The sequence below is a fragment of the Neofelis nebulosa genome, chromosome 3, assembly GCF_028018385.1.
Source record: "Neofelis nebulosa isolate mNeoNeb1 chromosome 3, mNeoNeb1.pri, whole genome shotgun sequence".
Classification (NCBI taxonomy): domain Eukaryota; kingdom Metazoa; phylum Chordata; class Mammalia; order Carnivora; family Felidae; genus Neofelis; species Neofelis nebulosa.
In genome coordinates this window covers 1,350,888-1,378,146 of record NC_080784.1, presented here as the reverse complement: position 1 = coordinate 1,378,146, position 27,259 = coordinate 1,350,888, and the positions used below count along the sequence as shown (strand labels likewise).

Below are 27,259 nucleotides of genomic sequence, written 5' to 3'. Positions count from 1 at the left end.
TAATGTTATCATCAACACGGACTCCAAATATTAAACCCTCTTCTTCCCCTTAGTGGGTTTTTCAGGGAATACATTCCTAGAGGACAAACACCCTGTGCAAAAGCCGCCTTGGCCCCACCATGGCGATGCCACCCTCCGGGACGGGTCCCTGTCACCGTTACCGCCTTCCTGCGCGGCTGGCTCGCTGGGTTTCCTTCCCTCCAGCACCCCCGGGCCTCGACCTTTGCCCATCAGCACTGGGGACAGCCGTGAATTCACAGTGACTGTTCATACTTGGCACGGAAGGGGTCCGATGTAGAACACGCCGCCCCAAACAGGGCTCTGGCATGTCAGCCACCGGGGGCCGAAGGCGCTAGAGAGGCAGCAGACGGACGGACGCGCTCCCTACCTCCGCCTTCCCCCTGGAGGAAGGCGGTGACATTTCCCGAAGGAAGCCACCCTCCCTGCACCAGGGAGAGCGGAGACTTCCTGTCACCAGAGACCGGCTGACACCCAAGTGCATGTGGACAGACACCCCCAGCAGCGTGACCCTGTCACACCCAGTCGTCCCCCCGTGTCTCCCCATCTCTGCTGCCTGCTCACCAACCCCCACCCCAGCCGTCTTCATTTTCCCGCTGCAGACTCCACGCATGCGTACAAATAAATACTAACACGTGCGTCAGCCTAAGTCCTGGGCAGTGTGACCGTCCACAACCAGCCAGAGCAGAGATGGAGGCCGCAGGAGGTCAGAGCAGCCACGAGGAACGTGAAGGGTTGTGCAACACATGTTCATCGGGGCCGCTCTCAGTGTTCTAGCACCTTCTGGACCAGGAGGATGATGTCTGTGCTGCTGTGTAACAGAAAGTCCATTTTAGGCAAACTGTGTGAGTGGCATCAGTCATACGGGACAGTGGGTGCCACACAGAGGGTGAAACAGCGTGGACGAGGTCTGAGGAGGGGTCGCCAGGCCTCACCCGGGTGGCCAGCAGGCCGAGGCCGCTGAGGAAATGCTGTAAGCAGTCCCCATAAGATGCCTGGAAAGGACGGTCATCTGTCAGCCGTTGCGACAGTCGGCTTTACAGAATAAATAGCCCACGTCAGTTCTTGTGACGTAAGAGCTGGTTTTAATGGTCTTGTTATTTGGCTGCCGTACGCTTGGCAAACTGACAAAAGACAAATGGGACTTTCCGGCATGTTCTATCCATTAATAAAATGTGGCTTGTGTCTCACGATTCCACTGAACTTGACTCAGTGTGGAGGCGCGGGCGCGTGGCGAGGGAGAGGACGCCCAGGCCGGAGTGAGGAGGCCCGTGGGGTGCAGGAGCAGAGCGGAGGGGCCTCTGGAGGAGGCCAGCAGCTAAGGAAGAGGCGAAGGAAGAGGGCCCCACGGGGAAGGGCTCTCAGCCTCTTGCTGTCCTGGCCAAGACACCATGGCAGGGAGGCCGGAACAGGTGTCTGTTCCTCACAGCCCTGGCAGCCGAGGTGCGGCTGGTGTGCGGTGAGCCCTCGTCCAGGCCTGAGTTCAGGGACAGGGGTTCTGTCGTCCCTCCTCTGCGCACAAGGACACCAGCCCAGGGGTCCCGGCCCCACCCTGTGACCTCACTCTCTGGCTCCTCAAAGACCCCACCTGCAAATACAGTCACACTTGGGACGGGCCTTCAGCGTGGGCTTTGGGGGACAGGGGGCAGCCCGTTGTGGGCGGAGAACAACTGGAGAAGAAAGAGGGCTGGTCCGAGGTGCCGAATGCCCAGAGACCCAGGAGAAAGCTCCACAGGGGCCGCAGGCGCCTCCCAGCAGAGGGGATGAGGGGCAGCCGCCACGTCTCCGTGGCCTGTGAAGTATGGAGCCCCGCCCTTGGTGTGTGGCTGAGGGTGGCACGTGGAGCTGGCAAGGCTCACCTCCCCGGGGCCACGTCGTGGAGCTGTCGCAGTGAGGAGGTGCCTGCGGTGTTCAGACCCTGCCGGGGACCCGATCCTTCCGTCAAGACCAGGGCGACCTCATGCCCGCGAGATGGCTGGAGCAGTAGCCCAGCTGGGTGGGGCCTGGGTGCTGTCCCAGGTGCGGGGGGCCATCCGGCTCTTCCCACAGCACTGCGTGCTGGGTACCTTCCCCCGGGGGGGGGGGGGAGTCTCCTGACCCCCACGGGACCCCAGCGCCCCGCCCACTCACGTGCTGTCACCTGTACAGGGCAGACTGCACTGAGTAAGCTCCTACTGTGTGCTCGCCCGTTGGAGGTGCTGAGACCCTGAGGGTTGGAGGCAGGATGGCCGTGGCCATGCGTGACCGTGGGCTTTGGTTTTCCATCTTCCTTCCACTGAGGATTGTCAGGTGGGACAAATTAACCCAAGCACAGAAACGCTTTGGGTCGGACTATAAACCTTTACAATTTCATGTCTCGTTTTCTTCAATGGAGAAAATAAAATGTAGCGAGAGGCTCAGAGACCCATGGGAGGTCTAAAATGGACACAGGGGATGCTTGACTGTCCACGCAAATGTGCCCCTGAGAGCAGGACTTTGTGCAAGCAGTGCATGTGGCCTGGCAACGGGCTGGCCTCTGTTTCCTATTTTTGTCCTGACTGGGAGTCCTTCCACAGAAGGTCACCTGAATGTCTTCAGTGCAGGTGGAAAGGAAACTATGAAAAATATAATTGTACCAGTTTTTCTGTTGGTTGTCCGGGAGGGAAAAATACACAGAAGGAGCAGTGTGCTCGAACCTGATTGCAACTTCACAGACCAGACTGGAAAGAAATCAAAGAGCTTCACAAAAACAAAGCTTTGATGACGAGCCTTTGGAATCACACAGCACGGCCCCCAAGATAATCCAGAAATACCCAGCAAACAGCCCTGCGTTTACTATCTGGCCTGGCCTCTACTCTTCCAGGAGTGCATCCTGAATTTACATCTCCAACAAACGTTTTAGCTACATCTCCGCACACACCTACATGTTATAGACTGTGATTAGCTACATCTCCACACACACATACATGTTATAGACTGTGATACATAATTACGTGTGATAATGTGTAATATGCAATGCACACTGACAGTGTTTGTTGCTAGTGATAAACTTCACATTTTCACCTGGAAGCTTGAATTTTGGAAAACCTGTATCCATCAGTGTTATTGACATGGTTTCCTATTCCGCTTTGCAACTGACTTGTAAGAATCTGCAACTTACTGGGTTTTGCTGTTGTCTAAAATTATCCATAATTATTCAGAAAGGCTACTAACATACTCCTCTCTTTTCCCGTTCTATAGTAAATTTGCCAAAGAGCTTGATTTTGAAAATGAAAGTTATTTGTCATTAAAATGTGTTATTTGTGTTAACATATGACGGGTTTGTTATTCTTTTAAATTAACTAACATATACTTTGTATCTCCGTTGCAATTTCTAGCGTGGTGAGTACTGACGGCGTCCACACACGCACACAGCACAGCCCACCGTGTTCCTCACGAACTCTCAGGCCTACGTTCAGGAGCCACTGCTGTCTACACATCTGCGCCAACTCCCCCAGACTCCTTGGAGAAGGGCTGATTCCAGGCCCCGAGCAGAGGTACCCGGGGGGTTGGAGTTTCTTGTTCCAGGAAGCACGTAAGGGCTCAGACATTGCAAAGGACTCATCAGAGTGACACAGAAGCCAAACTGGGAATCAGTAAGCACCCAAGACAGCAATGACCTTAGTGGATCAAACAGTCGGAGTTTGGGGAAGAGGGAGGTCACGTGGCCCCTGGCAGGCCACCCCGAGTCCCACAGTAACCGCCAGTGGGGAGGCGGGAGGCCGGCCCCCTGCTGGGCAGAGCCAACCCTTCCCCAGATGGACTGCAGCCAGTCCCTGGGGGCTCCCACGAGGGGGCGTTGTTGGGGGGAAGGAGTGGGCCCCACGCGAGGTCCCAGCGAGTCCACGAAACCTTCCCCAGGGACGGCGGGGGTGTCCTCGCTCTCGGGCAGTGTCTGGTTTTCCATATGGTTCGGGAGACTAGGTGAGAGGCCCGCGGTCTGTTCTTGCAGCTTCTCTGCGGGAGGGAGCGTGTTCGGATCCGCGGGAGGGGGAGCGTGTTCAGACCAGAAGCTGGGAGGGAAAGGGGTTCACTTACCGAGGGCCACATGGAAACCTCTCCGCCACACAGCTTGTCGTCTGAAACAAGCCGGGCCTCACCGGCTGGTTGCCCTGCTGGGAAGGGCGGGTTCAGCGCCCCCCCACCACCCCCCCACCCCCCCCCCGCGCGGTGAGAGGGGCTCCCCAGGCCCCTCCCCTCAGTCGGAACTTCCCGCGTCAGCTGCCTTCCCGCCAGCCCTGGGGTGCTCCTGCCTTCCTTAAGGGCAGTGGGTGGTGGCCCTCTAGGTTCTGGTGGGGGAGACGCTCCCTGGCACTCCGATCCCAGGGTGGGGGCGGCCCCGGGGAGGGGAGGAGCCCCAGGGTGGGGGGCGCACCGCGGCCTACCTCAAGCCTCAAGAGGTTCCTGTCACCTGGCATTCCGGGTCAGCAGCCCTTGCAGTGCTCTACACACAGGAGACCAGCCTCCACCTTCGCGTCTCTCCCTGACCCTCCTGCTCGGGAATCGCCACCAAGGCCCTTGGGCTCAGTGACTGCCCCGTAAGGGGGATTCTTTAGAGGCATAAACTCACAACTCACGATGATGAGGAGAAGGGAGAGGAAGCAAAGCCCTTGGGCAGATCTGGAAAATCAAATCCTAGTCTATTGGTATGAAAGACAATGAGCAAGAGAAAAGGCCATGTACAGACTGAGTGTGGTCACATGGGAGAAAGTGAGCAGCATGATTAATTCAGCAACTGGAGTCCAGGAAACAAAAGAACAGCAACCAACCGTCCAGCCAACCACACACGAACCAACCGACCGAACAAGCACACAACCAACCGAACCACAGAAGAGCAAGTACCCAACGTGGTGGGTGTGTGATTTACAAGAGCACTCACAGTTTGAGACGCGAAATCTGCTGTTCTGAGACTTGGGAAGTCTCTGAGAGAAGGCAAAAGAACACACACAAAGCTCTGCACAGGCCTAGTGACTATTTGCTGTGTCTGCTTCACCGACAGCCTGTTGTCCTCGGTGTCTGCACACAGGGTAGAGGAGACTTCGGGAAGGCACGCCGTCTGCGGACGACAGCAGGTGCCAGACCTAGACGAGGGGCAGAGCCCAGCACCACCGCTCTTCCCAAGACGCCCACACCTGTGCCTCGGACTGGGGCGGCCGCTGAGTCCCGCTGCGGACCCAGGCTCTGCGGAGACACTTCCGAGGACACGGCGAGAGCGTGGCTCCTGGTTTCTGCCCGTTGACGAAGCTTCTGTTGGGAGTGTGACCAATAGGCGTTTCTAACTGAAGAGAAGGTGCCCAAGTTGGTGGAGCTGGAAAATCGTTTACTTTTGTACTAAAAAGCTCCTTCAGACACTCACTCATGATTTTACCATTGTATCCTCTCTCTTCCCGATAGTAAGATGCATTTATCTACACACATGCCATTTTCAATTAGGAAAAATGCAACATTTATGTATAAAATTATTAACCGACATTGAAAAAGGGGTTCAGGGAGGCACATGTCAGGAACAGAAGGAGAGGGGAGACAGGGGACGTTCCCGAGGATCCCCCACTAGGTGGACCCTCTGCAGCTGAGCCGCGGGGCGGGGCGGGCGGGACCACTTCCCCCCACCCCAAGCTTGCTGACATTGGCCTGTGTGTCTCAAGCTCCCCCACCCCTTACTCTGTCAGTCTCCGCATAGCAGGTGCCCAGAAAGGGCCTCACGGGGGCGGGGGCGTCACGGAGAGACCACGGCCCAGCCGCGGGGGGACATGGCTTGTGAGCCAGGCTGCGCAGGGCGGGCCGTCTGCAGGCTGAGCGGCCGCACCGGTGCCGTGAGCACAGTTGGAGCCTGGACCGGGCTGAGGCTCCTGTGGGACAGACTCGGTATCACCTGCTCACACTTCCCAACCCCCCCACAGGAACACCCTTAGGATGCCCGTGTGGAGGGTGGAGCAAGGGGAAAAAGCTTCTCCCCCACCCCGGGTTCCGGGGGGGGGGCCCTGAAGTTCACCTGCGGCCACACCGCGGCACGTGCGTCTCCCCCCACCACCGGGTTCTCTTCCCTCCCCTCCGGGTTCTCTCCCCGCCTCCCCCCGGGTTCCAGGCGGGGCCCTGCAGGTGCACATGCGCCCACACTGAGGCACATGGAAACAGCGGAGTCTGCTAGCAGGTGGAGGGCCCCCCATCGCAGGAGAGGCTCCTGGCATTGGGACCGGCCTCACCAGGACCACGAAGAACAGAACATTTGCAGTGGGGTGGTGACCCAGAGGGAGGGACTTGGGCTTTTAGGGCAGCAAACCTGGAGGGTAGAGGTTGGGGAACCAAGGAGGTCACGGTGCCCACAAGGGCGGGCAAGGGTCTAGCATGACCCCTCTTCTTCCTGGCCCGGGAGAGGGGAGCCTTTACCCACGGCATTTCTGTCCTTGTTCTAAGCTCCGGGTGGAGCAGGGAGCAGCTGTGTCTCATGTGTCTTCTCAGCCAAGTGGCCTGTGCTGGGGTGGGTGTTGTGGCTTCCGGCTCCTTCCGGGGCCGTCCAGCTGTGGTTCAGGGTGCCAGTGGCCTGGCAGGACACTCGGGAAGAGTGGGCCAGGGCTTGAGGGAGGAAACACGGCAGAGCGGGTAGTGAGTGGAGACCCTCAGAGGACTGTGGGCAAAAGACAGAAACATTCTGTCTCCTGGGAAGGTCACAGCCGAGGGCAGCCTCCTGGAGGAGAGGCGTCCTCGTTCGCCACGGTGTCGGTGTCGTTTCCTCATCTTAGCTGGTTAACAACCGGAAGCACCGACTGCGTTCCTTGCCCTGGAAGCGCGGGCAGAAGGGGCGGCCGCAGGGTCAAGTCCCTTTCTGGAGCAAAGCCCGCATCTGCGTGCCTCCCCCGCGAGAAATACCATTCAAGTCCTTCCCGCATTTGTTTGTTGACCACACGTTCTTATGAGTCAGTTCTGTTTCATCTGAGCCTCGTGGCTCTGGTCGAACGAGGCCGCTTGAATTCCCTGGACCCAGGCGTCCTCGGGGAATAAACACCACACCCTCATTTATCCCTAAGAGAATTAACGGTAATCCCCTGATCTCCGAATGACTGCATAAACTGCCTGCCACGCTCTGGCCCTGTGGGACAGCAGGCAGGCAGCAGGCCATCGCGGTCACCCCCACCCCTGCTCCATCCACAATGCGCGCCTTGGCCTCCCAGAGACGCCGTGCCCCAGGACCTTCCCTCAGCATCTGCTCTGGAGAGACGGGTCAGTTCTTCCCAGAGTGGCCTGCGTCCTCCAACAGGCCGCTGTTTGCTCACTTCTGACCCTGTACTCCCTGGGGCTTCTGTCTCTGAGGTCACCAGGTAAACTGGGTGACACTGCTCACCTGCGGTCATTCTGTTCCCTAAGCCTCCCCGAATTTCTCACATTGCCTGTGACGCTTTCCTGAACCAGCTGCGAGAAAGGCCTTTCCCATCACCCTCAGATGACCACAGCTCCCCTACGAAGGCAGGGGAGAGTTCCATTTATCCCCTACCCGGTAGGAGCCAGCTTCCGGGTGGAGACTCCACGGGGACAGCTAGGTGTGTTTGTGTCCGTCTCTCTAGCCAGTTAGGGACTCGCAGATTTTCCTGGGGCCAGCGGGAGCCCCCCGAAGCTGCCCCTGTGTCCTCCCACTGTGCTGTGTTTTCGAGTTACCATTGCTGTCTGAAAGCAGCAGATGGGGGGTGGGGGGAGGAGAGCCTCACACTTCCTGTGCCCAGAGCTGGGATCAACCGTTTCTCCAGGGATGGGTTCAGAATCAGAATCAGTATTTTTCAGAATCCTTCTTCCTCACAGACTCCCCCTACCGCCACCGCCCATGTGGTTCATAACATCAGATAGGTTTGGGGTACCTTCACCCCTATAAAACCTGGCACAGTTCCTGGTACATAGAAGGTGCTGAATAAAAAAAAAAAATAGAATGTCAAAAAAAAAATAGAATGTCAGTTTTCTTCCTGCCTCTAGACTGACAACCCGCACTAAACCAGAGCACGAATTTAAGCCCAAAATAACCCACATTGACTTGGGGTGTCTCGCTCAACGTAATTGTCAGTCTCAGGGGCACCTGGTGGCTCAGTTGGTTCAGCGTCCGACTCTTGGTTTCGGCTCAGGTCCTGATCTCGTGGTTTGTGAGTTTGAGCCCATCATGGGGCTCTGTGCTGGCAGTGTGGGGCTTGCTTGGGATTCTCTCTCTCCCTCTCTCTCCGCCTCTCCCCCACTCACCATATCTCTCTCTCATAAACTTTTATTTTATTTTATTTTATTTTTAACATTTATTTATTCTTGGGACAGAGACAGAGCGTGAACAGGGGAGGGGCAGAGAGAGAGGGAGACACAGGATCCTTAGCAGGCTCCAGGCTCCGAGCTGTCAGCACAGAGCCCGACGCGGGGCTCGAACCCACAAACCGTGAGATCATGACCTGAGCCGAAGTCGGACGCTTAACCAACTGAGCCACCCAGGCGCCCCTCTCTCATAAAATTTTAAAAAATACATCGGTTTCGTATCGAATGCAGCCATTGAAAAGAAAACGTGGTAAGCGGCTCCCAAGTCGTGTGTTTTCCTGAGATCACCGATCTTCCTCTGAGCGCGCCCGCCAGGGACTGCACTCAGCCTCCGTCTCCTCCTCCAGGCCCTGTGTCCACACAGTCCCACTAGGGCTGGGGCCCTGCCCTGTGAGTCTGGGGGACACTCAGTGCACAGCACTGCTTGTCACCGTCCCGTCGGGGAGACGTGGTGGAGGCCACTGGCACCACCGCCGGAATCCCCACGAAGTCCCCTCCTGATTCCCCGCCTTGGCCCCCGACGCCCCAACGACACAGCCGGAATGCCCACCTGCACCTACTTGTCCACGGACTCTGCCCACCCACACCTGCTTGTCCGCAGACTCACAACCCGCACAACTGTGCTCTGCGTGCTCCCTGCAGACGAGAATGTGCCCCCTGTGCCGTCAGAGTCTGCCTGGGCGCCGGTACCCGCACTGCTCTGAACAAGGCTGTCAGGACAGGCGGATGTCCCCCAGGCCCACCGCCCGTGCCCCACGCTCCCGTGAGCGTGTGGCCAAGTCTCACCTCCTCTTCGGACCTCGCCCTGACCCCTGCGGCACCTGGAGAGACCCAGCGTGTCGCATCGGCTCTCGATCCCCGTGTGTCTGCTGTTAGCTGGGCCTTCTACACACCCTGCACCCCCAGAAGGGCCCCTTGCAGCCCAGGGTTGGCCAGTCCACACGCTCCAGGTGGGTGATGCCCCAGGCCCGTCTCCCAGGCCGGGAGCTGGCGGGTCTGAGTCCGCCTTCCTGTGGAAGGACTGTCTGGCGATCTGGGGCTGGCTCCCGGTGCCACAAATGGGCTGACCTGAGCTTCTCGGGTGCATGGCTGCCACAGGGCTCAGCTCTCGCCCGGGGGACTGAGAACGTTCCACAGACAGGCAGGGCGCCCCAGTGGACGCTCTCTGTGCTCGGCCTCGAGGGCACAGACGGGAGGAGCTCGTTCCCAGCCAAGAAGGCGGCTTCCTCACCGAACACGAAAGCCACTTTGAGTTGTGCTATTTTCTCTGTAAGCTCCGCCCTGGTTTCCAGGGTGAGGCGTGAAGGCTCCGCCCACTGTGCACATTGTGGTAGCAAAGCACCTCGGTGCCCGGAAGGAAGCTCCGTCTTCCGATCTCCCCAAACCTTGGGAGACAGCAGCAAAGCGCTCTGGAGAGTTCAAACCCCCTTTGTCCTCACTCATGGGGTCAGTCACATGCGGCCAGTGCTTGTGCACGTGTGCGGAGACTCGGGCCAGCGCTTTCCAAGTGATGCGCTTACCGTGGAAATGCAGGGGTCCCTAAATCTTTCTGCTGAGCTTTACATCACGTGCAGCCGTGTGCAGATTTCCAGAACAGACTCACCGGAGCTAGTCCGCTGGGACGCAGCAGACCTCGCAGGCATCGGGCACGGGGGGGGGGGGGGCAGGCTGTTCCTGCTCGCTCTGCTCCATTCCACGTGAACCCAGACCGAGGGCCACGGCCACCCGGCGCCGGGTCAGCCCAGGGGGGACAGGGAGACCCAGCGGGCAGCGGTCACCCCTCTGCGCCCTCAGCTGCAGGGAGGACGTGTCCCGCTCCGCCCCGGGCAGGGCCCCGCTGTGAATACCTGAGCGTGGACGCTCGGTAAATGTGTGGTGGCGTATGCATACGGGGGGCTGGTCCTTGGCCGAGGGACGCTGTCACATGGGGAAACCGTGGTAGCATGCTCGTTTCTGTTCACGCCCTGTTTCTAAGACTGAGACGTTTCGCTCTTTGCGCATCTAACCGTGGGTTGCAGCCGCCGTCCGGTATTCCACAGTCTGAGCTGACGGCCCATTCCATGGGCCCCACGCCCCCATCTCCCTTCCCCGGTCAGTAACGGGTTTGCTCTGACCCGCTGGGCCGGCTGCGTAGCTGTGTTCTGACGGCGAGGCTCCTGGGGGCAGCGAGGGGCGTCACTCCCGGGCCTCACGAAAAGACCACGGTCGCCACATTCCGTGCCTCCCTGGAGCAACCTGACGTGGCCACACACACCAGCCTCAACCTGCAGAGGCTGGGTCAGATGGTGGCAGGATGGCCGGAACGGAAAGAAGGAGGAGGTCTCACCAACCCTGGGGCCCGGCCACGTCTCCCTGGAAGGTGGGCTTGAGGAAGCAGGCGGCCATGCCCATCCTCACCAGCCCACTCCCCACGTGGGCTCGCCCGACACAGCACAGCACACCCAAGGTGCGTGAGGCCACGTGCAGGTGCATCTGGGTCTGTACAGAGCAGGGCCACCCCATCCCCGCCACCCCCTGCCTCACTCGCTCCAGGACGCTCACCCCATGGGCGCCCCCACCTGGCGCACACGCTCCTTGCCGGCTCCCCCTTCGGATGGGTGTTTCGTCCCCTCTGTGACTCGAGCAAGTATCCACGCACGCTTCCTCGGGGACCGCCCCTGTGGGATCAGCCCGTCCCTCCATTTCCTAGGGTTCTGTAGGGATTCCGTTGTCCTCGAAGCCTGGTGGGAATTCGCTGAACGCTCTGGATGCATATCCCTCCTCCGTGAGGACATCGTAAGACCCCTCCAGCATCTCAGATGTCCATTAGCTGTGCTCGGTGCACCCTTACTGAACTGCCCAGTCTCCCCCAATTTCCGACCCATAAAATCCTGAGTGGTGCCATGGTCTTCGTTTGTTGTTCGCCAGCAGTTACTGGAACATGTGGCTGATTTATGGATAGATTTTCCTTGTTCATGAATCCTTGCACTGACCCTCACTTGTTCAAGGTGCCCAGTCTCCTTCTGGTCACAGATTCGGTTAGTCAAATCTTTACATTCACAAGCGAGGTGGACCATACTTCCCTTGCTGTCTTCACACCGTGGCCACCCTGCCTGGGCTGCTCCCCTGACAGCCTAGCATGACAGGAGACCTCTCCCCACCCTGCGGCGCTGTCTCCTGTTCTTCCTGCCCTTCCTCCTCCTCAGTCTCCGGTCGTGGCTGTTAGACCTACGTGATCTGAAGCTCCCTGTGCTCACCCCCTGTTCTTTCGCCCCGTGTTAGGGTTGAGGTGTGCTGAAGTCCTGATGTCCAGGCCTCAGAAGGTGACATTTGGAAATAGGGTCATTGCATATGTGATCTGTTAAGCTGCGGTGAGGCTGTACTAGAGGAAGGTGGGTCCCCAGCCCAGTATGACTGTGCCCTTATAAGAAGGGAAAATATGGACGCCAACATGCACATGGGGAGAAAACCACGTGAGACAGAGGCAGACGATGGGGTGATGCATCTACAAAGCCACGCAAAGATTCCTAGCCACTGGAAGAGAAGTCGAACATTCTTCCTCACAGCTCCCAAAGGAGGCACGCCCCCTGGCACCTTGACCCTGGACTCCCAGCCTCCAGAACTCTGAGACAGATCATGCTTTCTATTGTGTGGGCCACCGGTTCATGGCATTTCGTCACAGCGGCCTGAGCAAACTAACACACTCTCCATCCGTCACACACGCCTCTGGTCCCTTCCTGGCGTCTGCTTTCTGAGGACCTATGCAGACGCACCGGGACTCCACATGACAGTGGAGTGGAGGACACGCACAGGGTCGCCCAGCAAACATCCACACAGAAGTATAAACAGATCTGCAGGAAATGTCTGATGACCTTCATGAGTCCTGCTAGGCTAGTGCACTGACAGGGAACACTGTGAGGGGCTGGAATTTTCTTTGTACCACTCACCCAAAGAAAATCTCAGTTGAGGATTCATGTAATCAGAGTAACTTGAGTTGGGTTTTTACTTTATAAAACTGTGGTCTATTCAACCTGACTGCCTGCATTATGGTTCCCCAGAGAAACAGAACGATAAGAGATATATAAAAAAATATTCACCATAAGGAAGTGCCTCACGTAGTTGGCCTAGCAAGTCCAAAGTCTGAGGGCAGGTGGGCAGATTAGAGACCCAGGACAGCCCGTGTTCCAGTCCAAGTCTGAATGCCACACCCTGGAGAATTGTCTTTTGCTCAGGCAGAGGATAGCCTTTTTGTTCTAGCCAAGCCTTCAACTGATTGGATGAGGCCCACCACAGTAGGGGGGCACTCTGCTTTCTGGAAGTCCACTGATTTAAATGTTAATGTCATCCAAAAACCACCTCACAGAAACTGCCAGAGTAACGTCTGATTAAATATCTAAGCACTGTGGTCTGGTCACATGCACACATAAAACTAGCCAACACACTGCATTTCCAAGGAATCAGACAGGATTCCGTTTCCATGCGATAAGGACAGTGGCAAACAGCACACAAAACTGTGTTTTAGGTGTTGTCAGTTCGGAGATGGAGACGGGAGGGTGGGGAGGGTGGGGAGGAAGCAGATGTTCTCCGAGGTGAGGACACGGGACCCCAGGGTGCATGACTCCCGGCCATCGGTGCCACCCTGACAGGTCAGTTTTGTTCATTGTTGGTTGTTCGCCTCGGCAATGCCAGCCTCTCCCCTTGAGGGGAGGTTGAAATGGTCGTGTGGCTGTTGGGGGTCAATGTCAGTCGTGTACCCGGTGAGACCCAGTGTGGACAACCCATGCCTGCATAACTACTGACAAATGGAAGTCAGCTTTTAGGGGCTCCCGTGGTTTAGCTTCACAGCACTTACCTGAGTTCAAGCTGGAATCGGGCCCAACGTCACACTGTCCGTGATGAGCCTGACACAGAGGAAAACCCAGCTGGCCTCTTGATGCCCTGATTTCCACCCTAAACTGAGAACCTTACTGGCGGTGCTAATTCCTGAGGTTTGCTTTGTGGGTTGGCACGGCCCAGACACGCCCAAAGTGCTGGCAGGTGGGCAGTGCTCAGTGCTCAGTCTCTCCCAGGCCGGCGGGTGGGCAGTGCTCAGTGCTCAGTCTCTCCCGGGCCAGTGGGTGGGCAGTGCTCAGTGCTCAGTCTCTCCCGGGCCAGCAGGTGGGCAGTGCTCAGTGCTCAGTCTCTCCCGGGCCGGCGGGTAGGCAGTGCTCAGTGCTCAGTGCTCAGTCTCTCCCGGGCCGGCGGGTGGGCAGTGCTCAGTGCTCAGTCTCTCCCGGGCCGGCGGGTGGGCAGTGCTCAGGGCTCAGTCTCTCCCAAACTGGTTGGGCAGACACAGGGGCCGCTGCCCTGGCCACATCCCAGCTGGCTGAGCCACGTTCTTTCTTATCTCCGTCCGCCTCTTCGACCTCATCACGAAGCAGCTCCCCAGGGCTGTGTGTCCGCATCTATCCAGGCTGTGCCACGGGAGCTCACCCTGTGTTTTCATGGGCAGTGGCCCGCTGCGTCCCTGAGGCCGCAGCAAAGATGACACATTCACCCCTGAAAGGAACAGAGGAGGAACACCGCCCTCTGTCAGGAGACGTCGCAGAGAACACGGTGTCATGTGACTGGCAACGTAAATTATTGTTGACAACCCGAAAAGCGTTTATAACAAAGCCCATCGGAGCTTTTTAAAATCCTCGTAAAACACTGGAAACTGACGAAGGAATACGTGTGACCCGTGTGACCCCTCCCGAGTGTCCTGTGGTGACCGATGTGTGGAGACACCCAGGCTGCAGTTAGGGACACACAGCAAGGAAAACGCCTCTTTCAGCTAATTGTTAAGGTATTTAGTGTTCCAGGGAAAGTGTTAAAGTTCTCAGGGTTCGATAAATGATGATGGCATTTTTCACACTGAAAATGCTGGAACAAATCCTGTTTATGCTCTTTTTTCAGGAGGCAGGTCGAAGACTTTCTCAACAGTGGGCCAGTGGTTTCGGGGAGACGAGGGTCGGCTAATGGCACAGGCGTGCTTTCTGCCGGTTGCGAGATGTGAAGTCGTGACGTAACGGCCACTCGTTTATGTCCACGAGGGTCCTCGGTGAGACGCACGTTGTTCCTCTTGGTCTTCTGCCGGATCAGCCTGAACGGTTTTCCCGGTCCTCCTGCAGGTGCTCTGTGTCCAAACCTGGCATGGGCTCAAGGTCAGGGCACGTGAGCCAGAGCCCTGGGCGCCCACGGGACTGGGCTTCCCTGCGACTGTGGAGCTCAGCCCTCAGGCGGTGGCCGCCCATCCAGTGGCCTGTGCGTCACCGCTAGGGGCTGTCCGGGTGGGTGTGGCGGCATCATCAAGGCCCTTCTTAGCTGGAACATGTGTGACCCAGAAGAGCTAGGGCAGTCCCCACCCCCGCGTGGTCAGCTGGGGAACAGACACCCCCGGAGACCAGCAGCAAGTGGCCGGTGTGCCAGCGGGGCTGCTGGGGTGTTGTGCCTCCGGTTCCTTGCCCAGGACCAGGTGACAGCGACAGGACTAAGGGAGACAAGCGCCTTGTGTCCTCAGGAGGCCAGACCGCACCTCCGGGAGCCCTCGCGCAGCCAGCAAGTAGGAGGCAGAGGCGGATTAACTCCCTGCCCACGTTGCTGCCGGTAAGTAGCCTGAGGCACCGAGCTCTCCTTCCTCACTGTTTCTCTCCCAGGCAGGCGGCGTGGACGTTGTGACGGGGAGGCCCGGGGCCCAGTGTTTCCTGACAGAATGGCCCCTCGAGGAAGACTGGGGTCACGGCAGTGTGGGGACGGGGCTCAGGGACAGAGACAGCGGTGGGAAATGTACCTACTGGGAGCAGACATCCTTGGAACAGAAAGCACTATGCAAAACCAAGCTGGGTTCCATGTTTCATTAAATGTCAATTTAAATTTTTTTTTTAACGTTTATTCATTTTGGAGACAGAGAGAGACAGAGCATGAACGGGGGAGGGTCAGAGAGAGGGAGACACAGAATCTGAAACAGGCTCCAGGCTCTGAGCTGTCAGCACAGAGCCCGACGCGGGGCTTGAACTCACGGACCGCGAGTCGGAGTCGGACGCTTAACGGACTGAGCCACCCAGGTGCCCCTCATTAAATGTCAGTTTAGGCAAATTTCCCAATTTTAGTCTTCGTGAGACCTGAAGATTTTGCTGGCACTTTCTCATCACTCCTGATGATCTTTTTCAACCTGTGGAGGATTGCTCTGAATATATAAGGTTGCTGTGATAGGGAAAAAATTCTAATTTTTCTCCTTTTAATTACAGCTTTGAATGCAGTATCGATTTTGCTCAAAGTCCTTCTAGCCTGTAATTTAGTAAAACTAATTCAAGTGAACACAGACTTCTCCCAGTTAGGTCTCATAACGGTTCGTGAAAGTCTTAATTAAGCATCTGCTAAAAGGTAAATGAGTTACGAAAGTGAGCATGGCTGTCACTCTGGACTAGCTACTACCAAACATTTGAGAAAGAGCTGTACTAACTCCTGCTTTAATTAAATGATGAACGTCTCTGCATTAGACTCTGTATGGGAGTCACCTCGTGTAGGAGGCAGTGGGGACACTTGAAAACGAGGACGGCCCTGTGCCCAGTCACCAGCGTGCAGTCTGGCGTCCAGAGGCACGGTCCACAGGTCACGTACAATTCAAAGCAGCATGAGGCGACACTTCCCCAGGGTAAACCAAGCTTGACTTGAGTCATAATTGGAGGCAGAGCTACAGTAAGAGACACCACGAGCAAGTGTTTGAAATATTCGGATTTTCCACTGCTTCCTGCGTCCACATGCCCAGCACCCACGTGCCACCGAGTTCACACAGCGGACGACGCAGGGAATCAGGGACGAGAAAATGGCCCCAGATCCCGGGAGGCCTTCGGTGGAGGCACCGGTAGGGAGCAGTCCGCTGCGGGAAGAGTCACTGGAAGGGTCCTCATCACAGCTCAGGGAGCACACGGGACCCGCGAAGGAGGTGCTGACACGGACTTCTCCTGAGGCCAGCGCCTACCTCTCCACGGGCAAGCGGGGGCCGTCTGTCTGCTGTTTGCCCCCAATCTTTGCACCTAGTCGGGCCTCTGGCACAAGAGGGGTGGTGGTTGAGCCAGCCAGTGGGAAGGGGGCAGGTGGGGCCTCGCGGTAACACGGGCCACTGCTCTGTCTCAGAGGAAGCCAGTGCCACGTGTGGTGTCACGGCTCCCGGCACGTGTGTGGGTCCTGTGCAGAATACTGGGAAGGGGACACAGGACTGAGTCCAGGAAGTGTAACATGAAGGTGGCCGATCGTTTTCAGGGGAAAGCAAGCCGTGCCAAATTAGCACACACACATGCAGAGACCTGTCTGGGAGCCCGGCAGACCTGCTTGGGGAGGACGGGAATGTTGGGACACATCGGTGACACGTGCACCACAGAACACGTCGGACCAGATGTTTTCTTCCCAAGAACAACAGCAGCGAGAATGCAGCCTGTGCCCGGCCCCTGGGAGGGCATGGGGCCCTGCTATCATGCTATCGTGCCTGCCTGGGGACCCCAGTGACAGACTGGATATGTAACAGCTGGGCGGTGTGCAATACAACTCTGCCCCAGCCCTGCAGCCGCCAGCCGGAAACCAGCCTGTCTTCCAAGGTCACCAGCCCTGAGGGCCCAGCCCACCTTCGAGGTCACCAGCCCTGGGGGCCCAGCCTGTCCTCAGAGGTCACCAGCCCTGGGGGCCCAGCCCTGTCCTCAGAGGTCACCAGCCCTGGGGGCCTAGCCTGTCCTCAGAGGTCACCAGCCCTGGGGGCCTAGCCCTGTCCTCAGATGTCACCAGCCCTGAGGGCCCAGCCTATCCTTCGAGGTCACCAGCCCTGGGGACCCAGCCCGTCCTCAGAGGTCACCAGCCCTGGGGGCCCAGCCCGTCCTCAGATGTCACCAGCCCTGGGGGCCCAGCCCGTCCTCAGAGGTCACCAGCCCTGAGGGCCCAGCCCTGTCCTCAGAGGTCACCAGCCCTGGGGGCCTAGCCCTGTCCTCAGAGGTCACCAGCCCTGGGGACCCAGCCTGTCCTCAGAGGTCACCAGCCCTGGGGACCTAGCCTGTCCTCAGAGGTCACCAGCCCTGAGGGCCCAGCCCATCCTTCGAGGTCACTAGCCCTGAGGACCCAGCCCTGTCCTCAGAGGTCACCAGCCCTGGGGGCCCAGCCCTGTCCTCAGAGGTCACCAGCCCTGGGGGCCCAGCCCTGTCCTCAGAGGTCACCAGCCCTGGGGGCCCAGCCCTGTCCTCAGAGGTCACCAGCCCTGGGGGCCCAGCCCGTCCTCAGAGGTCACCAGCCCTGGGGGCCCAGCCTGTCCTCAGAGGTCACCAGCCCTGGGGGCCCAGCCCATCCTTCGAGGTCACCAGCCCTGGGGGCCCAGCCCGTCCTCAGAGGTCACCAGCCCTGGGGACCCAGCCTGTCCTCAGAGGTCACCAGCCCTGGGGGCCCAGCCCTGTCCTCAGAGGTCACCAGCCCTGGGGGCCCAGCCCGTCCTCAGATGTCACCAGGCCTGGGGGCCCAGCCCGTCCTCAGAGGTCACCAGCCCTGGGGTCCCAGCCTGTCCTCAGAGGTCACCAGCCCTGAGGGCCCAGCCCTGTCCTCAGAGGTCACCAGCCCTGGGGGCCCAGCCTGTCCTCAGATGTCACCAGCCCTGGGGACCCAGCCTGTCCTCAGAGGTCACCAGCCCTGGGGACCTAGCCTGTCCTCAGAGGTCACCAGCCCTGGGGGCCCAGCCTGTCCTCAGAGGTCACCAGCCCTGGGGGCCCAGCCCATCCTTCGAGGTCACCAGCCCTGAGGACCCAGCCCGTCCTCAGAGGTCACCAGCCCTGGGGACCCAGCCTGTCCTCAGAGGTCACCAGCCCTGGGGGCCCAGCCCTGTCCTCAGAGGTCACCAGCCCTGCGGGCCCAGCCTGCTGAAGCCAGACGTGTCTCTAGGAAGTCAGACCTCTGTCTCTAGCAACCCATCCAGGAAGCCCAACAATCATGCTGGGACAGCTGTCCCCACAGCCAGAACTTGATCAGTAACTGACAGCTTCCCCGATTTTGTCCCCACTTCCCTCTTAGGACCAACCACAGAAAGCCAAACACGTTCCCCAAACCAGTTCTGAGGACGATGCTCCAGGCCTGCCCAGGCCCGACTTCACGGAGCCCACAGCCTCCGTCAGGACACGGACCTTCCTCCCCCTCCCCCCGGTGGAGACCCCGCTCCTGTGCCTGCCCGTGACGTTCTTCCAGAGGCAGGTGAGCCGGCTGACGGCCCTGGGACAGCAGGCTCTGAGTCAGCAGCCCCTGCTGGTCCTCCCGCGGTGCGTCCCGGCTGTTTCCACACCAGCAAAGAGCAGGACCTCACATGTTGGCGAGGCCACCAAGCCCAGGGTGTGTGTGTGCGCTGGAGGAAGCCCATGCCCCCTGCATCGTGCCAGGAGCCCCTGCCCTCTGCTGAGGAGCCCCTCGACCGCCTGACCTGGGTCTGGGCACCGGGGGTGAAGAGGGTGGTGACTTCCTGGAGCTCACAGGTGTCCGCAGGCTCCTCAGGCCCCTGGCCCTGCTCCCCACATCCCCCCCCCCCCCCCAGCGCCCGTGCGGGCCTCCCCTCTCTCACAGCTCGGACCCTGCTCTTTACTGCTCTTTAGGAACGTGGCCCAGACGCTGAATTCTCTCCGGCTATTGTGTAGCACACAAACATCCCTGAACCGAACAGCTTTGATGGTTTGGGGTCCGCAGAGGTTATCCAGAGTACAACCTTGGACCAGATGCACCTTCTTGGAATTCCCTTCCAGAAGGTCCCCAGAAGGCCGGAACAGGGGTGCCTGCAGGTAACCGTATGGTGTGTGGGCAAACTTGGGAGCAAGGCTGGAAATGAGAAGGGTCAGCCCTGGCCCCCCTTCATCAGCCCTTTGGAACCGGTGCTGGGGAGTCGGCTGGAGCTCCTAAAAAGTTGTGTTTCTTACCACCAGGCCAGCCTGCTGCAGCCCAACCTCCAGACGTGTGCAAGGTGGAGCCCCAGACAGGAGCTCCCGGCCTGGCCCTCCGCAGAGGAGGTCAGGAGCGCGTGTGTCCCAGCCTCTGGCCCCCTGCCTGTGCCCTTCTGCCCCGGCTGCGTCTTGGGCTGGCAGTGCCTCCCTCGTGCTCAGCCTGGGTGGGCTGGTTGGAGGGGTAACTCTGTTGACCCCCTCCAGGGCTGCAGGATGAAATGAAACAATGTGTCCTCTGAGAGCTCCCTGCCGCTGAGTTCTGGGTGGAGGGCTGACTCGGGTTGGGGCTCCCAAGGGAAGAGGGGCTGGACGGTGGCTGCAGCGGCTGAGAGGAAGCCAGTGGCCCTGAGGTCGTGCCCATAGGCATCCGGAGCCTCCCCGGTTGTCATGACCCTCCTGTCTCCCCCTCCTCGTTCCCCAGATGCTCCAGATGATTTGCTCCATCCTGCAGACGCTGGGAACGGATGGCGGATGGTGAGGCACCCCTGCAGTTCTGTTCTATTGAAGGGGTGCAGAGGCCCCACACAAACACGCGCTTGGGCACATTGCCTACTTTGAGCCCAAGTCATCGGAGAAGCAGAGCAGGAGGGCTGTCTGCCTTTATGTAAAAAGGTGGATGAGGTTGGGGACTGGTGAAGTTTTAGGGTGATGGGGGTTCACGGGGTCCAGAGCCGATGGCCAAGAAAGAATTCTTGAAGACGTCTTTGGTGCAAAAAGGTGATTTTATTAAAGCAGGGGACAGGACCCATGGGCAGGAAGAGTGGAGCTGGGGTTGTGAACAGTGTCTGGTTTCATACTTTGGAGCTGGGGGGGTCAAGTCAAAAGGGCGGCCCCCAGAGGGACTGTGATTCCACTAAGCAGGACTCAGAGATGCCAGAGGCCCGGCTGTTGCGGAGTTCAGGTTGTTTTCCCTCCGGGAGGCATTAACATCAGGAAGGTAGGGCATCCTGGAGAGATGTTCTGCTCTGTATTTGCCACAAGTCTGGTCGATGGGCTGCAGGTTATGAGGGCATTTAATTTCGCCTGCCATTTCCTTCTTGCTTTGTTCCCACATCACTTTGGAGGCTGATGTTGGGGCTCCAGGAAACTGAGTCTATAGGCTTCTGGAGATGAGGCTATTGATAATAGTGCCTTTTCTTGTAATTTACTAAGATATTTATAAACCGATGGAGACTGGTCTTACAGGATTGTGATCTCTATTAGGTAGCCATGTGTTTTTCCCTTTTCTTTGTCCTCGGGCAGCCTTGAGTGCCTGAGGAATGTCACACGTATCCCACCTGGGGGGTGGGGGGGGGGGTGTTAGCTTGTGTTTTGCCCTCAGCTTGCCCCAGGCCCTCTCATCAGGGACGCAGGGGTTTCTGGGGCCTCCCTTTCCCCCTGCAGACTCCACACTCAGTTCTCAGGCAGCCTGTGCCCAGAGGGCAGGGGGAAGCTGGTTTCCTGGTTCCCTGTTTGGTGCTGCTCCTGACACCACTGCTTCTCCTATAAGGGAACAGATGGGAACCATGGAAACCACAGACCGTCACCCAGAATTTTCAGCAGCGGTGGAGGCAGGCGCCCAGCAGCACAACAGGTGCAGGTGTGGAAGAGGCCCACAGGGGCTGTTTAACCAGCTGACGGTGGTTTTTTTTCCACGCACAAGGATGACTCAGCAGAATTGCCCGATTCTTGTGTCTGGGGGCTTCCTCACCTCTAACCACACGGGAGAACCACCTCTGGTCTGGCTCCACAGCGGGAACTGTTCCTGTTAACCGGGTGGGGCTGCTGCACGCGGCCCCAGAGAGCAACAGCCGCTTCGCTCCACCACCTAACACCCGACGCTGCGGACAGGGACACGTGAACTCACTCGAGCTGACCGCCTCTGAGTGGGACTCAGACATTAGTGGGTAAGTGATCTCAGACCTAATTACAGCGCAGTCACAGGAACCAATGACTCGGACACAGGCAGCTGTGGTTTCTGTAGCTAAAACAATCACTTGCAGACCTTGACCTTTTTAGGGAATTCTTATTAGCACGCCCTCCACCAAGGTGAATTAAGGGAAGGGCACACGCATGTGGACCAGGTCACAGCTTACATATTTGGCCGCACGTGCCGAGCTCCAGAACCTTACCTGCCGGTGTGATGTTCCCCTCCCAAGACAGGCTGTGCGGAAAATACTCACGTAACGTGGCAGATACCTAAGTGGTGATTTTTGAAAACACACACACACACACACACACACACACACACACACACACACCTTCCTCGTACGCAGGCTTGAGTGAAATCGTCTGCGTGAGCTTTCTCTGCTTCAGAAAGTATGTCCCTCCTCACAGAATTACGGGCTCACACACGACACCCTTCTCCCTGCACAATTAATCTGGAAATATTATTACACTATCATGTGAATGATCTTTGAAAAAAGGTCTTGCTTATGTGGAGCGAGAGGGACCTTTCAGAAGATGCCTTGGGGTACAAGCTATTAACCTTTACCAGGCTAATTAGAGCCATCCAGAGTTGTAACTGTATGTAATGTAACTTTGCCTTACATCAGCTTCCTTCCCCAGGGTTTTAGGGGGTCTTGGGGATTTTTCTTTTTTAATTTTTAATTTTGCAAAGGATGCCCTGCCCATACCATTTAGTGTAGACACTCAGGGACTTGCTAAACAGGATGATTGTTGTAAAGGATTTTTTCAAGGGTTATTTAATCCTTTCAGCATTATGAAGTACAAGTTTATACCATCCTGAAGATGTTTCCTACACAAGAACTCGTTTAAGGAAATTTGAAACATAAACTTGGGCAGGTTCTGACCCAAACCGCCCCATCAGTTTCCACAGGTCCGTGTATTTACCTGCACAAGTACTGACTGGACTGACTTCGGGCCCCTGCCCCCACTCGTCCAGGGGGAGAGAGGGAACGCCGGCCACATCCACACATAAGGGGCCAGAGGGACTCTCCAGCGAGGCGGAAAAAGCAAGTGTTTTGTGGAATTTCACATCTCCCTCAAAACTCACTGACCCATGTAAGCAGCACCTCCTTGGGGCTGAGGTGGGCGTGCCCTGTCACACTCAGGAGGACAGGGCCAGTGACACGTGCCCTGGATCTGGTAGTTTTTCAGAATCACAAGCGAGATGACTCTACAAACGGGGGGAGCCCCACTCACGCCCAGGGTGTTTGCGTACATTGCTTCTCGGGAGGTGAACTGGAAGAAAGAGAGTCGTCGTGGCCACAGAGGCGTGCTGGCCTGGGCCTGGGTGCAGCCCTCGGCGGTCACCCCTCAGCGGCTCCACACAGGAACTAGAAAGTGAAAAGTTCCCCAGAATACAAAGATTTCATAATTTTGTTACAAAAACAGGGCACTGCTGCCATTTCACGAGCACCCACTCTGCGGGCTCTTTAAGGGAATTTTTTTTCTTTTAATGTGTATTTATTTGGGCGGGGGGGTGGGGAGAGCAGAGAGAGAGGGAGACACAGAAGCTGTCAGCACAGAGCCCGACCCAGGGCTCGATCTCACGAACCCATGAACCGAGAGATCACCTGGCCACGCGGGTGCCTGATCTCGGACGTCCGGCCCCCGAAAGGTGAGAAGCAATGGTGTGGTTTACAGTCCCAGGCCACGGTGCTGTTAGCAGTCGCCCCAGAGGGTGAGGACTTGGCCTTCTAGCCCCTTCCGTGGGGTGATGGGCAGCTGGGAGAAGCCATCCATTCTCTGCTGTTCCGTCACCTTGCGCCCAGAGCCCAGGGCCCTCCCGCCCTGCTGCCGTCTCGGTCTTCCCCCTGAAACAGGGTGCTGTCGAAAAAACCCACCAGACGCCGAACAGAAGCGAGGCAAGATTTTATTCACGGCCGGGCCAAACCTGATCTCCTGATCTTAAAGAGAAGAGTGCAGAGAATGGCCCCGAACAAAGGTAGCAGTGAGCTTCTATGGATTTTAGCAAGTCAGAATAGGTCATTATTTAGTTAACCAATTGCAATTTACAACATTTCATGGTAGCCATATTGTGACACACAGACGTTAGTTTTGGCGGGAACCTATCAATTTAAAGTTCTTTGTCCTAAGAGGACAAATGACCAGTCGTAGTTAGACACCTAAGATACCGTGGGGCAGCGAGTTGGTGACTTTTTACGTGTTGGCCTTGCCTAGGCCAGATCTTGGTAGAAGGGGTGGGGGAGCATTTTGCCACCTAAGTTATCTATTTAGCAAGCAGGCGAAGTTACAGAAGCGAGATAGGGCGGTTAGTAATTTCTGATAACCCTAGTAGGGAACTGCATAAGCTTTTATCTCAATTATTCATGAAAGGTGAGTTTAAGCCGAACTTACATACAATAAGCTTTCTGATATCTTATAAGTTGACCTATTACACACCCACCTGGCTGGACCCAGCTGGTGCTTCCGGCACCTGTTGAAGATTGCAATTCCACTCGCCCATGAAATAGGCGAGTTGGGGGGTGGGGGGCGGAAGTTTTTCTTTTCAGCTTTGCTGAGATACAACATACGTGATGATGTGATACACAAACACATTGTGAAATGACCACTACCGGGTAAGCTAACATGCCCATCACGTCACAGAATTGCTATTTCTGTGTGTGGTGAGAACACATAAGGTCACTCCCTCCCCACCTTCCTGGTGCACGTGCAGCACAGTCCTGTTCCCTGTAGCCGCCGTGCCGCCCGCTAGGTCCCCGGGACTCATTCATACCCAAGCTGACAAGTTGTGCCGCTTGACCAACGTTTTCCCGTCCCCTCACCCGGCCCTGGCCAACCCCGCAAACGCTCCTCTGTGAGTTCAGCTCTTTTAGATTCCACACGTCAGTGAGGACACACAGCTCTTGTCTCTGTCTGGCTTATCCCTCCCTCAGGCTCCATCCACGTTGCTACAAATGGCAAGATTTCCTTTTTTTTACGCAAAACGATAGGACTTTTTTTTTTTTTTTTTTTTTGCTACTGCGTTGTAGTAACTCCTTATACATTTTCTTTCTTTTTTTTTTTTTTTTGCTACTGCGTTGTAGTAACTCCTTATACATTTTCTTTCTTTTTTTTTGCTACTGCGTTGTAGTAACTCCTTATACATTTTCTTTCTTTTTTTTTTGCTACTGCGTTGTAGTAACTCCTTATACATTTTCTTTCTTTTTTTTTTTTTGCTACTGCGTTGTAGTAACTCCTTATACATTTTCTTTCTTTTTTTTTTTTTTTTGCTACTGCGTTGTAGTAACTCCTTACACATTTTCTTTCTTTTTTTTTTTTTTGCTACTGCGTTGTAGTAACTCCTTACACATTTTCTTTCTTTTTTTTTTTTTGCTACTGCGTTGTAGTAACTCCTTACACATTTTCTTTTTTTTTTTTGCTACTGCGTTGTAGTAACTCCTTATACATTTTCTTTCTTTTTTTTTTGCTACTGCGTTGTAGTAACTCCTTATACATTTTCTTTCTTTTTTTTTTTTTGCTACTGCGTTGTAGTAACTCCTTATACATTTTCTTTCTTTTTTTTTTTTTTTGCTACTGCGTTGTAGTAACTCCTTATACATTTTCTTTCTTTTTTCTTTTTGCTACTGCGTTGTAGTAACTCCTTATACATTTTCTTTCTTTTTTTTTTTTGCTACTGCGTTGTAGTAACTCCTTATACATTTTCTTTCTTTTTTTTTTTGCTACTGCGTTGTAGTAACTCCTTATACATTTTCTTTCTTTTTTTTTTGCTACTGCGTTGTAGTAACTCCTTATACATTTTCTTTCTTTTTTTTTTTTGCTACTGCGTTGTAGTAACTCCTTATACATTTTCTTTCTTTTTTTTTTTTTTTTGCTACTGCGTTGTAGTAACTCCTTACACATTTTCTTTCTTTTTTTTTTTTTTGCTACTGCGTTGTAGTAACTCCTTACACATTTTCTTTCTTTTTTTTTTTTTGCTACTGCGTTGTAGTAACTCCTTACACATTTTCTTTTTTTTTTTTGCTACTGCGTTGTAGTAACTCCTTATACATTTTCTTTCTTTTTTTTTTGCTACTGCGTTGTAGTAACTCCTTATACATTTTCTTTCTTTTTTTTTTTTTGCTACTGCGTTGTAGTAACTCCTTATACATTTTCTTTCTTTTTTTTTTTTTTTGCTACTGCGTTGTAGTAACTCCTTATACATTTTCTTTCTTTTTTCTTTTTGCTACTGCGTTGTAGTAACTCCTTATACATTTTCTTTCTTTTTTTTTTTTGCTACTGCGTTGTAGTAACTCCTTATACATTTTCTTTCTTTTTTTTTTTGCTACTGCGTTGTAGTAACTCCTTATACATTTTCTTTCTTTTTTTTTTGCTACTGCGTTGTAGTAACTCCTTATACATTTTCTTTCTTTTTTTTTTTTGCTACTGCGTTGTAGTAACTCCTTATACATTTTCTTTCTTTTTTTTTTTTGCTACTGCGTTGTAGTAACTCCTTATACATTTTCTTTCTTTTTTTTTTGCTACTGCGTTGTAGTAACTCCTTATACATTTTCTTTCTTTTTTTTTTTTTGCTACTGCGTTGTAGTAACTCCTTATACATTTTCTTTCTTTTTTTTTTGCTACTGCGTTGTAGTAACTCCTTACACATTTTCTTTCTTTTTTTTTTTTTGCTACTGCGTTGTAGTAACTCCTTACACATTTTCTTTCTTTTTTTTTTTTTTGCTACTGCGTTGTAGTAACTCCTTACACATTTTCTTTCTTTTTTTTTTGCTACTGCGTTGTAGTAACTCCTTATACATTTTCTTTCTTTCTTTTTTTTGCTACTGAGTTGTAGTAACTCCTTATACATTTTCTTTCTTTCTTTTTTTTTTTGCTACTGCGTTGTAGTAACTCCTTATACATTTTCTTTCTTTTTTTTTTTTTTGCTACTGCGTTGTAGTAACTCCTTACACATTTTCTTTCTTTTTTTTTTTTTTGCTACTGCGTTGTAGTAACTCCTTACACATTTTCTTTCTTTTTTTTTTGCTACTGCGTTGTAGTAACTCCTTATACATTTTCTTTCTTTCTTTTTTTTGCTACTGAGTTGTAGTAACTCCTTATACATTTTCTTTCTTTCTTTTTTTTTTTGCTACTGCGTTGTAGTAACTCCTTATACATTTTCTTTCTTTTTTTTTTTTTTTTGCTACTGCGTTGTAGTAACTCCTTACACATTTTCTTTCTTTTTTTTTTGCTACTGCGTTGTAGTAACTCCTTATACATTTTCTTTCTTTCTTTTTTTTGCTACTGAGTTGTAGTAACTCCTTATACATTTTCTTTCTTTCTTTTTTTTTTTGCTACTGCGTTGTAGTAACTCCTTATACATTTTCTTTCTTTTTTTTTTTTTTTGCTACTGCGTTGTAGTAACTCCTTATACATTTTCTTTCTTTCTTTTTTTTTTTGCTACTGCGTTGTAGTAACTCCTTATACATTTTCTTTCTTTCTTTTTTTTGCTACTGCGTTGTAGTAACTCCTTATACATTTTCTTTCTTTTTTTTTTTTTTTGCTACTGCGTTGTAGTAACTCCTTATACATTTTCTTTCTTTTTTTTTTTTGCTACTGCGTTGTAGTAACTCCTTATACATTTTCTTTCTTTCTTTTTTTTTTTGCTACTGCGTTGTAGTAACTCCTTATACATTTTCTTTCTTTTTTTTTTTTTTTTGCTACTGCGTTGTAGTAACTCCTTATACATTTTCTTTCTTTTTTCTTTTTGCTACTGCGTTGTAGTAACTCCTTATACATTTTCTTTCTTTTTTTTTTTTGCTACTGCGTTGTAGTAACTCCTTATACATTTTCTTTCTTTTTTTTTTTGCTACTGCGTTGTAGTAACTCCTTATACATTTTCTTTCTTTTTTTTTTGCTACTGCGTTGTAGTAACTCCTTATACATTTTCTTTCTTTTTTTTTTTTGCTACTGCGTTGTAGTAACTCCTTATACATTTTCTTTTTTTTTTTTTTTTTTTTTTTTTTTAATTTTATTTTTGGGACAGAGAGAGACAGAGCATGAACGGGGGAGGGGCAGAGAGAGAGGGAGACACAGAATCGGAAACAGGCTCC

The 27,259-nt window shown here is 54.2% G+C and overlaps 1 protein-coding gene across 1 annotated transcript in view; it reads left to right on the top strand.

Annotated features, from left to right (window-relative positions):
• Positions 1 to 3,878, top strand: part of ERICH1 (glutamate rich 1) — a 60,828-nt gene extending 56,950 nt beyond the window's left edge. Inside the window, exon 6 of the mRNA XM_058719808.1 lies at positions 3,375 to 3,878. Within this exon, the coding sequence (XP_058575791.1) occupies positions 3,375 to 3,382 (8 nt within the window). The 3' untranslated portion in view covers positions 3,383 to 3,878. The remainder of the gene's footprint in view (positions 1 to 3,374) is intronic.
• Positions 3,879 to 27,259: the final 23,381 nt, after the last annotated feature.